Source organism: Tympanuchus pallidicinctus, unplaced genomic scaffold, assembly GCF_026119805.1.
Source record: "Tympanuchus pallidicinctus isolate F22 unplaced genomic scaffold, pur_lepc_1.0 scaffold60, whole genome shotgun sequence".
Taxonomy (NCBI): domain Eukaryota; kingdom Metazoa; phylum Chordata; class Aves; order Galliformes; family Phasianidae; genus Tympanuchus; species Tympanuchus pallidicinctus.
The window spans coordinates 40603-54445 of record NW_026294781.1 but is presented as its reverse complement, the minus strand read 5'-3'; the positions used below and the strand labels follow the sequence as shown (position 1 = coordinate 54445).

The window sequence follows — 13843 nt, the reverse complement described above, 5'->3', positions numbered from 1 at the left end:
CTTCGGTGCAGAAAGCAGCCCAGCTCCGCATTCGACCCGCGGCTCCGACCCCCACCGCCCCCCGCGGACAGGAGAAATCGCAACCCCCCATCCTCCCCCCCCGCGCGCTGCTGCCCTCGGCTCCGCCCCCGGCGCTCGTCCCGCTCCCGCCGCGCCGCTGTCTGAGAGAACTGGTCCTTATGTCCGACCTAAACCTCCTGTGCTACAACTTGCGGCCATTTCCCCATGGGAGAAGAGGCCAAAGCCCTCCTCATCACGACCGCCCTTCAGGAAGCTGTGGAGTGCAGTGAGGTCTCCCCTGAGCCTCCTCTTCTCCACACTGAACAACCCCAGCTCCCTCAGCCGCTCCTCATGACCGCTCCAGACCCCTCACCAGTTTCGTTGCCCTTCTCTGGACACGCTCCAGGACCTCAACATCCTTCCTGTAGTGAGGGGCCCAAAACTGAACACAGCACTCGAGGTGCGGCCTCACCAGTGCTGAGTACAGGGGGATGATCACCTCCCTGCTCCTGCTGGCCGCACTATTGCTAATGCAGGCCAGGAAATACTGGCATGGAGGAACTCATGGGGAGGGGGTCCAGGCAACACCTCAGTCCCAGGCACAGATGGATAGGCAACAGCCCAACCAGAGTGCCTGAATTTTATGTTTTGAAAGGCCTGATGGTCGCATTGCTCACGCTGCTCCTCACATCTTGCCAGTTCCCTGGACTTTGTGGGGTCGTGATCATTTAAGTCAATGGGGCATGATTTGGCAGACAAATTTTCAGGAAGGGCCGTTGATCGGCAGCAGCCTATAGCCCTAGCTTGAAAAACAGAACAACCTGTTTGGGTAGATCAGTGGCCCTTACCACAGGACCAGTTGCTGCATTACATGAGCTGGTTCAAGAACAGCGAGCTGCAGGTCACACAGTGCCTAGTACCAGCCGCTGCAATACTCCAGTCCTTGCTGTCCTGCAGAAGAGTGGGAAATGGAGGCTTTCACAGGACCTGTGCGCTGTCAATGCAGTAATTGAGCCCATGGGGATGTTGCAGCCTGGTCTTCCTTCCCCTTCAGTGTTACCTTCAAATTGGCCGATAGTAGTTATTCATCTAAAAGACTGCTTTTTGCCATTCCACTTCACCCAAAAGACGCACCACAATTCCCTTTCTCAGGGCCCTCTGTCAACCAACAAAGCCCTGCTCAGTGGTATCACTGGACTGTGTGACCACGAGGAATGCTTAATAGTCCAGTTAGAGATGAACACAGGACGGGACCTTCAGACAGTTATTTCCAGATTGCAGGACTTGAGTTGCAGGCCAAACACGTGTTTGTGCTTTTTAGCAGGCTAACAGGATTTCTTGTCATTAGGCTATGTTTGCCTTGTCTCCTTTCTCACATTTAGAGTATGGTCAATCAAGGCCTCGATTGAGTTATAATGATTATGTTACTAATCTAGTTAGTATTGATATTTTATAGTATGGTAGTAGTTTGCGAATAAATAAGAAAGGGGAATTGTGGGAATACAAGACAAACTGTTCAGAACAGAAGCTGTCGTCTCCAGCCCCAGGGAGACTGCGACCCTCCCCTGTAGGATGGGGGTGATGGCGGTGCCCGGCGGGGCTGGGGGCTTCTGGGCTTATTCCTGGTGTACATGGCCGGGGGTTGGGGGGCTGGCGGGCCGCGCCAGGGGCAGCAGAGCCGGGGCAAACGTGGAGCCCTCTGGTGCCAAAACCGTCTGTGCTCATGTGCTGATTGTCCACGGGCAGCAGACCGGGCCTTGGCAGATTCCATGAGGTGCCAGCAGAGACAGGAACTGTTGTCATCAGTCACGTCCCTCCCTTCGTCTCCACTCACTGCAATGGGAGCTGAGTTGGCTGCACCCGCAGGGATGCAGGGGCACCCGCAACCTCTCTGGGCAGCAGTGCCAGGGCCTCAGCTCCCCCTCTGTGAACAACTTCCCTCACATCTAAACCAAATCTCCCCTCCTTTACGTCCAAACCATTCCTCTTTGTCCCTATCACCATCTCCCTTGTGCAGCGGGGGCTCCCTGCAGCCTTCTCTTCTCCGCGCTGAACACCCCCGGCTCCCTCAGCCTTTCTCCATAGCAGAGGCGCTGCAGCCTCTGAGCGAATCACCCAGAGAAAAAGCTTTTCTTATCTCACTTGGGATCGCTGTAGGGCACACAAGAGGCAAATTCCCCATCTGAACGCACAGCCTTGGCTTTGCTGAACCTCCACCCCACAGCCCGTCCTTTGCACCCATCTCTGTCTGGCTCACAAGGAAGGCCACAGTGGCCAGAAAGCCACTGTTGATAGAAGCAGATATGGGACATACAGCCATCAGGAGGAGTATGAGATGGGCCATAGCTCCCCACACTCGTCCCATGCTGTCACCACCACGACTGTGGCCACTGCAAGTGCTGGTGACGGGGCGGGCACAGAGCAATGCCTGTGCCACCACGGGACTGTGTCACAGAGGGGCACTGTAACCTCAGGGCAAAGGGGCCGACCCCAGCAGTCACGGAACCCTCCGCTGCCACTCTCGAGCTACCAGGGCAAGTAAGGCAGCAGGCTGCTCTGCTCCTGGCACTAGGGCTGGGGGCCGGATAGGGGGCCGTGCTGGGGGCAGCCGAGTCGGGGCACTTTTGGGCCTGCAAGGTGGTGACGTGCTGGGGCTCTGCAGCACTCGGGCAGGATGTCCCGGCCCACATGGAGCCCGCTGATGCCAAGACGGTGTGTGCTCATGTGCTGAGTGTTCGTGGGCAGCAGAATGAGCTTTGGCACATCCCGTGAGGCACCTACAGAGACAGAAACTGCTGAGGGCCAGGGGAGCCCCCCACTCTCCGTCCTCCCAACACCGCACAGAGCAGTGTGGGAATAAAGAGCTGGGTTGGGGAAACAACTCACTGTTATGTCTGCCTCTGCCATCGAATGAAAATGCAGCACAAAATTACCATCAGAAGAAACACAGCAATAGGATCTTTCAAGCAGAACATGGGGACGTCCTTAATGTAGATGCCCTTGGTGGGTTCTCCATCAGCTGCACCTGCAACTCCTACGGAGCCAGCCGTTACGAAGTGTGTTACAAAGCAGCATCCCTTCTCTTCGGCTCCGCCTGTGGCGTACAGCCCGTACAAAGGAGCTTCGGCTCGCAGCCCATCCTCGCGTGACACAGGCAGAGATTTCCCAGTCAGAACGTGCACTGAGCCGCCTGGGAGGCGACATCGCACCCCTGCAGTTCCAGATGCGCTGCTCTGCATCACGGCCTCACAGCAGGGCGAGAACGGAGCCCGAGCTCATGCTGCCTCACAGCCGGGGAGGAACTGGGATTGGTAGAGGGAGACGTCGCGTCCTCTCTTCATCACTGACGCGGGTCACGGAGGTTTGTCTGCAGTGCTGCAAGCCGTGGCTTTAGGTGAAAAGCGAGGCTGATAATGCAACGAGGTTGCAGTCCGTGGACTCACAGAGGTTGGGATGGAAGGATCCTCGGTCACGCTGCCCAGAGCCCCTCCAGTGTGGCTGGGCACCCGCAGGGATGGGGCACCCACAGCCGCTCTGGGCAGCAGTGCAGGGCCTCAGCTCCCCCTCTGAACAACGTCTAAACCAAGTCTCCCCTCCTTTACGTCAGAACTGTTCCTCTTTGTCCTATCACCAGCTCCCCGCACGGAAACTTCATTTCCCTCCTGTTAATCCTTGAAATAACGGAACATCTGCTCCATCACCCCAAATTCACATGAGGTCTCCGTGAGTTAAGCGCTACGCAGGTGTCGCGTGGAAACCTCTTACCCTGAACAGAATCCAAAGTGGGGACTGGGGGCATTTTCCACCCTGTGTCCTGCACAGACCAAGCAAGGTCTCGCACAGTCAGAAAATGATGTTGTTATTTATTGATGTTTTGCTACAAGAAAAATCTGGACAGCCACAGTGGATGGCAGCAGCGGCTGTCCAGGTGTGGGACGTGGTGCCCGGCCCCAGGGAGATTGCTACCATCCCCTGTAGGACGGGGGTGGTGGTGGAGCCCGGGGAAGAAGGGGCTTATTCCTGGTGTACATGGCCGGGCTGGGGGGCCGCGCCGGGGGCAGCCGAGTCGGGGCACTCTTGGGCCTGGGGGGCGGCGATGGGCTGGAGCTCCGCAGCACCCGGGCAGGACGTCCTGGCACCCGTGGAGCCCGCTGGTGCCGAGACCGTCTGTGCTCATGTGCTGATTGTCCACCGGCAGCAAACCGGGCCTTGGCAGATTCCATGAGGCGCCTGCAGAGACAGGAACTGCTGAGGGCCCGGGGAGCCCCCCGCTCTCCTTCCTCCTGGCACCGCACAGAGCAGAGCGGGAATAAAGAGCTGGGATGGGGATGAGGGAGCAACTCACTGTTGTTTCTGCCTCCGCCGCTGGAAGAAAATGCAGCAAACAATTATTAGCAGCAGAAGCAGAACAAACACAGCAATAGCACCTTTCAAGCAGAACATGGGGACGTCCTTAATGTAGATGCCCTTGGTGGCTTCTTCACCACCTGTACCTGAAGTAACAACTGTGGTCACTGCTGCGCCTCATGCCTAACTCACCAGAGCTCTGACATTGCCATAAAATGCTCCAGGAGCCCAGAGCTACTGGTAGCCTTATTTGTTGGCCATGGCCATGTCTCCTGCTACATGACTTGGGCCGGTTTCTGCAGAGGCTCCTGTTTGTGCTGAGCCCACCCTGCTTCACTTAGCGCCAGCATTTCGGCCTTGGAGTGTCCTGGCCCAGGGGCAGCTTCCTCTTTGTGACTTGGATGCTGCCAGTGTACTACTTGTGCCCACTGGTGGTGCAGGCGTGCGCCAGGTCTCAGCCAGCTCAGTGCCGTACCTGTGGTGGTTGTCCGGCACAGAGCAGCGTATGCAGCTGGGTGAAAACCAGTGTGAACTGAAGTGAACCCATGCAGAATTTTACAAACTCCATGCAGACTTCAAGGTTGGGGTTGTTCAGTGTGGAGGAGGCTCAGGGGAGACCTCACTGCACTCCACAGCTTCCTGAAGGGAGGCTGTGATGAGGAGGGCTTTGGCCTCTTCTCCCAGGCAACAACCAGGACCTGAGGAAACGGCCGCAAGTTGCAGCAGAGGAGGTTTGGGTTGGACATAAGGAAGAACTTTTTCTCTCAGGCACTGCAATGGCTGCCCAGGGAGGTGGTGGAGTCGCCGTCCCTGGCAGCGTTCAAGAGGCGTCTGGATGAGGAGCTGCGAGATCTGGTTTAGTGCTGGTGGTAGCAGTGGTGATGGGAGGGCGGTTGCACAGGATGATCTTGCAGGTTCCAACCTTGTGATTCTATGGTTCTATGATTCTATGTTTCTATGGTTCTATGCTTCTGTGGTTCCATGGTTCCGTTGTTCTGTAGTTCTGCGGTTCCATAGTTCTATGACTCTTCGCAGTCAGCCGCGTCTCCTCGGCGCAGGCAGAACGCAGAGCCCCGCCCCGCCCCGCTGGAGCCGCAGCGCAGCGCAGAGCGATTCACGCGTTCCTCATTGCGCGCCGCAGCCTGTCGCGGTCTGATGACGTCACCGCCAGACGTGCTGCCGGGTGATTTTCCGGTGTCGGTCGCTTCTGCCGCCCGCAATGAGCAAGCGGAAGGCGCCGCAGGAGAGCCTCAACCAGGGCATCACGGACTTCCTCATGGGTACGGGGAGCTCGAGCGGGGAGGGGGGGGATGGTGTAGGGCGATGTTCTGGGATCCGGCTCGACTGCTCCGACTGTGTTTCTCCCCGTAGAGCTAGCGAATTACGAGCGCAACGTGAACCGAGCCATCCACAAGTACAACGCCTACAGGTATCGCTTCCTTCCTCAGGGCTGTCTTTTTTTTTTCCCCGCTCCCTTCTCTCGGGGGCCCGGCCTCGCCGCAGGGCTGAGCGCTGCTCGGTTCTGGGTGCTGACCGACATCGTTTTGCAGGAAAGCGGCCTCTGTCATCTCCCGGTACCCCAGCAGAATACGGAATGGAGCCGAAGCTAAGAAGCTGGTAGGTCCCGGGGCGAGTTTGGGCTTCTCAGGGTGGAGGAGCTGTGTTGGGATGGTACCGAGGTTTCCGGGAGGAGGGACACAGAGTGCAAATGACTCTGTATCATCAGCTTCTGCTGGCAGCCGGCTTAAGGAGGGGGGAGTGTAGCATATGAGCTGCAGGGATTTCATAGGTGGAACTGGGGACTCCAGCTGGGTTTCCCCGGTAAAAGGCTTCTGCTGTGACAGGTTTCCCCTTCACACAGAATCACAGAATGGCCAGGGTTAGAAGGGACCTCAAGGATCATGAAGCTCCAACCCTCTGCCACACACAGGGTCGCCAACCTCCACATTTAATACCAGCCCAGGGCCCCATCCAACCTGGCCTTGAACACCTCCAGGGATGGACGGGGCATCACAGCCTCTCTGGACAGCTGTTCCAGCACCTCACTGCTCTCATAGCAAAGAACTTCCCCCTGACATCCAACCTCAGTCTCCACTCCCTCAGCTTTAAACCGTTTCCCCTTGTCCTGCCGTTATCTGCTCTTTCCAAGAGTTGTAAATTGAATTGGAGTTGTAGGAATCAAAACCTGGTTTAAAGTAACTGTTTTCAGGGGACTTGTAATACAGCACTTGAAGTACTGTGTTTGTGCTACTGGTGCTGTACCCTTCAATGCTCTTGATCTCTTTTAGACCAATGTTTTAAATTGTTTCTTTGACTTCACGGTTCTTTTTGTTGAGCTTTATTTTTCTTAAATATAATGACTGTAAGTGACCTTGAAATTGACTTGTATTTCATCCTTCCTCAATGTTTAGGATGGAGTAGGTGCTAAAATAGCTGAGAAGATAGATGAGTTTTTATCTACTGGAAAGCTTCGCAAATTGGAAAAGGTGTGTTTCTTTCCCTTGTGCTTTATTTCTCAGTAGTTGTTTTACGTTGTGAAGCAGTCTGCTTTGTGCAGTTTCTGTTGCTCTCTGTGGAGAGACTGATGTCGAGCAGAAGAATGGTGGGCTCTGTGCAAAGTAAAAAGTGGGGAACAAGAAGCTTAGCCAAAGCCTCGGAACTGTTTACTTATGAAAATATTTAGATTGTCTAATAGGTTCATGAATGTCTTCCGTGGGAAGTGGAGTTCTGACTCTGAAAGGCTGTGGAATTGAGTTTGAACCACGCTGTTTACTTTAGTATGGATAGTTAAGATAATTAATGTGCAGGAATGGTACATATGGCACTGTTCTAATGCACAGTTACTGTTAGCACTGGTTTGTTCTGATTTACAGTAGCTCTCCGAAGCAGAATCTGACCAAGTTGTTTTATAAGCTTTCTTCATGTACTGAAATGGAGTAAAGAAGAGTTTGTTCACATTATTATGTTTTTGCAGATTCGACAAGATGATACAAGTGCTTCCATCAACTTCCTGACACGAGTTACTGGCATTGGGTAAAGCTTAGTTATTATTTGTTAGTGTGTGGGGGGGGAGGTTGTTGTTGTTGGAGTTGTGGAGCTGTCAGTTACAGATTTTGCAGTGGAGGAGTGGAAGTAGAAAGCTCCTGTGTGCAAGCTGAGAGGGGAAGGAGAGAGGTGATCAAAAACTGCATCAAAAGATTGAGAAAAGTAGAATCAAGAAGGCAGAGTAGGAGCCTATGAGATTATGGTGCAAAATCTGAGTAAGGAGAATAGTATTTGTGCCATGTTTGCAAAAGGAGATCCAGAGCCCTGCCAACTCCTCGAAAACAGGGCTTTTCAAAAGGGTGATATGAGGAGGTCTTAAGCCTCTACTTGTTCCTATTCTGTGCATGGGGAAATTCTGGCAGCAAAGAGCTCAGTCTACAGACAGGCACTGAACTTAGCATGTGCACAGGAGCAGAAGTGCATATCTGGAGTGAGAAGGGCTGTGATACTGCTTGCCCAGAACAGGATTGGCTACATACAGAATGTCTGTGCTTAAAAACAGAACAGAGTGGAATGCTGTGGGGAAGAGGAGGGAGAAGCAGTATTGAAACCCCTTGAGATTGAAGGCAGGGAATGCAGAGGTTCTTAAGTAATTCTGAAGAAAGATTTGCTGCAAGTTTGTGGGTGTTTATGTAGTGCTTGTGATAAACCCTTCAGCCAAGTTGCTTTTCTGTACTGTAGGTTGCAAGCTAGAGTCTTGTGTGGATTTTTGTTTGTTTTGTTGTAAGTTCTATTCTAAAGGCACCTGCATTGTTGCCTTAAGCTGGCTCAGAGGCTGCTTGTAGTTAATGTAGATCTTGTGCCTTTGGTTACATATCAGTATTGGCTAAAGCTGCATTGGCTGTTTGGTGAGATTTTTTTTTGGTGAGATTTTTTTTGTTTCCTTTTTAAAATCATAAAATCAGTGTATGGTTCCATCAGTACTAAAAAATGTGTGGGCCAAGCTTTGGATAGTTGTTTCTGTTGCTTGAAAATACAAATCGAAAATGTGCATGACAAAAGGATGGGAAGCATTATAAGCAACTTCAATCCTGACCTGATGAATCTAGGCAGCAGGAGTGAATTCTGATGTCCTTTGCAGCCTTGTAAGATTCCTGCTGTTCCTAACTGCGTGTTGCTTTGCTCTTTTTGCAGTCCTGCTGCTGCTAGGAAGTTTGTTGAGGAAGGAATCAAGACTTTAGAAGGTGAGTACGAGTGTAGCTTTGGGTCCTTGGTTTATTCTCCAGTAATGTTTCTTTTGTCACGTTGCTTGTTTCACAGTGATGCTGTAACAGCAGATAAGCCTTCAGTTGGAGGAAACTGTATTGACAAAATAACAAGAAGCTAGTCTAAATGTGGTGCACAGGCTAGAGGCACTACATACATACATGCAGTAGGGTGTTTATAGATTAAATAACATCATTTTTGTGTTTAAAATTAATAGTCCATTGAAGTCTGTATCAGGAAGGTGTGCTAGGCATTTCTACTCATACTGTCAGCTGCTGAGCAACCTGTTTAAAATCTCTTTGTTGTGTTTGAAGTTGCTATTTGCTTGTTAGATATTCTTCATTTGTATCTTCTTTTTGTTGAAAACTCACTGTAAGAATTTTGCTCTTAAGTAACTTTCTTTTTAATCTTTTAGATCTAAGAAAAAATGAGCACAAACTGACCCATCACCAGCGAATTGGGTTGAAGTAAGATTTTTTTTGGCTGCTTGTGCTTGGCTTTCCTAATAACTGCTTAAGACACCAGAATGCAATGTAAGGTTATGGAGGCCAAGTAAGGTCCTGTCCTCTCTGCATGCTCTATGTGCAGGGACAGCTTTGGTGTACCTGAATCAGTGGCAGAGATGCAGGGTTTCTGGCCTCTAGTGAGTGAGAAGTGTTGTGCAGCTCTTTATTTACTCATTATTTTCCCCACTACTCACCTGAGCTCCATGCTTGCTGTGCATCTTTACATGTGTGAGTATTCACAGGAAAATACTGCTAAGGAAGGGAGTGTAAGATTACCCACCTGACCCGTGGGTGTTTCCTACATGTTTTTAGCTTGTGTATCGTCCTCGGCTCTGCTTCTGCACTGTGCTCAGATGTTACTGCAGTGCTGAACGGCAGGAATAGTTTTCAGCTCTCTGCAGGCTTCCTTTTGACCCTAGTTCCACTTTAACCCACCTGAAGTGGGATTGGAGGAAAGTCTTACATCTAGGAGAGTTGTCTGAAGATGCAGGGATTGGGCTGCTTCTCTGGGGTGAGAATGGGGAACTTCTGGTGATGTGATATGAAAATTCTATTGTTTCTTCTGATACTTTTAACTGACTAAAATTTCAAGGTGCTACCCACAGCCCTCTTTCAGATGCTTTCACTCTTCTGTACACAGATATTTTGAAGATTTTGAGAAAAGAATCCCGAGGGAAGAAATGCTGCAAATGCAGGTCAGAAAGTCTTTGTCAAAGACTTGAGGCATTGAAGGCCAGTGAATAACAGGCATCTTGAAACATTCATCTTTCCTCTTTTCATAGGACATTGTGCTGAAAGAGGTAAAGAACGTGGACCCAAATTATATTGCTACAGTCTGTGGCAGTTTTAGGCGAGGTTGGTGCACTGTGATCTTGCTGGATTTTATTTTGGGCAAATAAGCAAACACAATAATGCATGTTTTTCTAGAGAGCAAGTTTATGCTACGAATGCTGTTTCTGGAAAACTCGCTGACTATTATTTATAAGAAATGTGTGTTTTTCAGAAGAGGTCAGAAGCATTTTCATCAGTGTTCGTGTACTTCTCATCTTATGTAGGAGGGATTTTCTTTGCTTCTTACTCGCCTAGGTGCAGAGTCGAGTGGTGACATGGATGTTCTCTTAACCCATCCGACTTTCACATCTGAATCATCCAAACAGGTGTGCTTCTCTGCTACTGTGTTTAGTACTGAGCAGTATTTCCAGAAGGCTGTTTTACATTTGGATCACATGTAGTGTCAGACTTGCATTTCAGTTTCCTGCATCTTTTTGTAGCTGTTTGATCACCATTTTTATTTGGAGGAGGTACAATGTGGATCTGAGAAGCAATTTCACGCTGTGTTCTCAGCACAGCGTCTTTGCTCTCATCCTTCCCTCAGTCGTCTTCCTTCATTCCTCCTAAATTCATATGCTGAACAAAGTAGAATTGCAACAGCTATGTGAATAAAGCAGGGATTAAAGCATCTGCTGATGTGGCCTCTTTCTTTTGGGGGTGAAGCAGATGCCCTGCTGCCCTTGCAGTCTTTTGTGGCAGTCCTAATGATAATCCATTTTTTCGTGTTGCTTCTGTAGATTAATTGCTTCGAGGTTGAGAGCTCAAACCAAGAGGCAAGTTTTGCCACTCTAAATGAAAACAATCTGACAGGGTTTCACTTGGAAACTTTTCTCGTGTTTCAACATTGTAATTTTATTAGCTTTTTCTCAGTGTTGCTCTGATCCTTTTTGTCTTGGTCAGATTTCATGTTGGTAACATATGTAATTGTGTGATGTCCTGCAGCTAGACTGTTAAGATATTCTTGCTGCAAGTGAAATAATTTCTTCTTCTTGTTGTTACTATTCCTAGTCAAAGCTGCTGCATCAAGTTGTAGAACAACTGGAAAAAGTCCACTTTGTCACTGATGTGCTGTCTAAAGGTGACACCAAATTCATGGTAAGACCTTTCAGAGGAAGGGGGGATGTGGTAGGGATTGCCTCTCATGACAAAAGCTAGGATACGTACAAAAATGTTGTTTAGACTGCTGCTGTTGTGGGATTTTTTCATATTTTTTTTTCTCTTAAAAGCTCGTTGCAGTTGTGGCTTAGTGAATCTCTTGTTAAAATGGAAAATAATTCCTGTTGTCCTTCCTGCTATGTAACTTAAGAAGTAATGATGTGCTATGTTGAATTACAGTCCTCTTAGCAGCAGCAGTTCCCAGTACTAGTGATGTCCAGCTGTTCTAATAAAATATTTGCTCAGTTCAGTAAGAATTTAATTTTACTCTCCAAGATAACTGATGATCAAACAAGAGCTGTGTGCATTTGGAACTGTGTGTTTTAAAAGTTTCTTTAGCACTGGGGTAGTCAAGAACAGTCAAGCCCTATAATGTAAGTCTATCTCAGGCTTGTTTCATTTAATTTTTAATTCCTTGCTTCCTTTTCTTTCTCCCAGGGTGTCTGCCAGCTGCCAGATAAAGATGATGGAACATCGTATCCACACAGGAGAATTGATATTCGGTATTCTTTCCAATAAATAAAGAATTTAGCCATCTGCTGTATTATAGACATTTGTTTCAAGTTCTGCATCCAAATCTCTATTTCCATGTTTAGAAGAAGGCATTTACTAGGTTTCCAGTTGCTTTGTATGGAAACCACTGTGTAAGTGCCCATGTTTAGAACAGGTTATTAGCAAGAATACTGCATTTGAAATCATGGCTTTGTCTCCAGTTTCAGAATTGTGACCTACTTGATGGTGCTGTTTTGCCATGAGTTCTCGGCAGTGATCAAAGCATCGTAACAATAAGTTATGAGTCAGGTTGGATGTGTTGCACCTTTCTTTGATAGGAATTGGGCACCTGGAAGAATCAAATGTGCGGAATTCCAGAATGTGTGTGCTTGAATACTGTTCTAGATTTGCTCCCTTTTTAAGTGGCTGAATTCGAAATGGCTTGTAGCTTCAGATTTGTCCTAAATATATATTTCTCTTCTGTTTTTATTCTAGGCTTATCCCTAAGGATCAGTATTACTGTGGTGTGCTGTATTTCACAGGCAGTGATATATTCAATAAGAACATGAGGGCCCACGCTCTGGAAATGGGCTTCACAATCAATGAGTATACAATCCGTCCCTTGGGTGTCACTGGTCAGTCTGGGCTCTTAAACAGTATTCTTTCCAGTTGTGTGTTTTGTGTGATCCTCTCCTTTAATCATTTTCTCAATTGGAAATCTTGGCAAATACTGTAATTAACAAAATGTTTCACTCTGTCCTTTTTGGAACCAAAGGAAAGCAAGCTACTAATGTATAGACAGCACTGTGGAACAAAATAAGCACATCAGGGCACCTGATCTACTTGGTCTTAACTGAACTACAGTTTGGATTTGCTGTGCAATGCACAGCACGTATTTTCTTATTCTTTTCATGTGATTTATGTCTTCCAATTGTTTCCCATTGGGGGGCTGACTGCAAATGGTGTGCATATTTTTTTAACTGTATGAGCATTGTAGCTCCACAGTTAATTGTTTTATTTCTCCTTACACTGAGAATGAACACCTAAATATTGTGTGAAAAGCTCTGTGGGTGGTGTTTGTGGTGGTGGCTTTTTTCCTGTGTGTTTTTTGGGTGCTTATCATTTCACTTGCAAATACGTTTTGCTTACAGTGGATTTTCTTGATCTTGCAATGCATTTGACAGTCCAGGATCATATGGAATTTCCACCTTTCAAATAGCATCTGTAATATGCTTGCAGGAGTCGCTGGGGAGGCCCTACCAGTAGAATGTGAGAAGGACATCTTTGACTACATCCAGTGGAAATACCGAGAGCCAAAGGATCGGAGTGAATAACCGTCTGCGTTTGTGACTTAGAAAGGCATTTTCATAGCTTTCTGTGAACATTTGTGTAGAAAACATGCATGTTCTTTAGACTTTACTGCAAAAAATGTGCATTGCTGGTATTTAAAAGGAAGGTATGTGTAGTAAAGTTTTAAATCCTTTCTGTACTTTAGAGAAAGTGGATGAGAACCCAGTGTGAAACAGCACTCCCTGAAGAGGTGCTTGTAGTCTGCCTTCTGATGTGCTCGTCCTGGTAGCCTAGAATACTTTATGCTGGTTTAAGCTATAACTCCCCCCCCCCCCCTTAAATATGATATTTTACTGTTTTTTGTCTAATTTTTCCATATTTTAAAATGTAATTTGTTTTCTTTCTAGTCTTTCTCTTCTTTCTGTTCCTTTGTTCAGTCCTAGCATCATCGTGCCGCTCTCTATCTGTCCAGTTCCTTTCTTTGCACTGTAGAGATGTTTGTGGAGGGTTTGAAGTGGATGAAATAAATAATTAATTAACCTTAAAGGAGAAATAAACGTTTATTTCATTCCTTTGCTGCTGTTCTTAAATGTTGGGAGATCCATTCCTACATGAACTTCTAAGGACAGATGTACTCGTCCTTGCTGAAGGTTGCAGGTGCTGTACCCACGACCCTTCTGCGCATGCGTATCCCCCCATCCGCCCATTAAACTTTTGCGCATGCGTACCCATCTCCACAAGCTCTGCGTCTGTGTACACCCAACCCTCTGCGCATGCGTAATCCCGACTACTACTCTGCGCAGGCGACTAAGCCACCGTACTGCGCGTGCGTACCCCCCCCCCCACTAGCCCTCTACTTATGCGTACTCCCCAGCCCTCTGCGCATGCGAACTAAAGCACGGCTCTGCCTATGCGTGCACCCCTCACTAGCCCTCTGCGCATGCATACGCCTCCAACTAGCACCGCGCACT

At 48.6% G+C, this 13843-nt stretch overlaps 1 protein-coding gene across 1 annotated transcript; it reads left to right on the top strand.

Annotated features, from left to right (window-relative positions):
* Positions 1-5488: 5488 nt before the first annotated feature.
* On the top strand, positions 5489-13444 carry POLB (DNA polymerase beta). The gene is made up of 14 exons (XM_052665014.1): positions 5489-5627; positions 5719-5776; positions 5898-5964; positions 6759-6833; positions 7322-7380; positions 8527-8576; positions 9014-9065; positions 9745-9799; positions 9887-9959; positions 10191-10261; positions 10944-11030; positions 11529-11593; positions 12078-12217; positions 12822-13444. The coding sequence occupies exons 1-14, from the start codon at positions 5567-5569 to the stop codon at positions 12914-12916; spliced, it is 1008 nt and encodes a 335-aa protein (XP_052520974.1). The 5' UTR covers positions 5489-5566; the 3' UTR covers positions 12917-13444.
* The last annotated feature ends 399 nt before the right edge of the window (positions 13445-13843 follow it).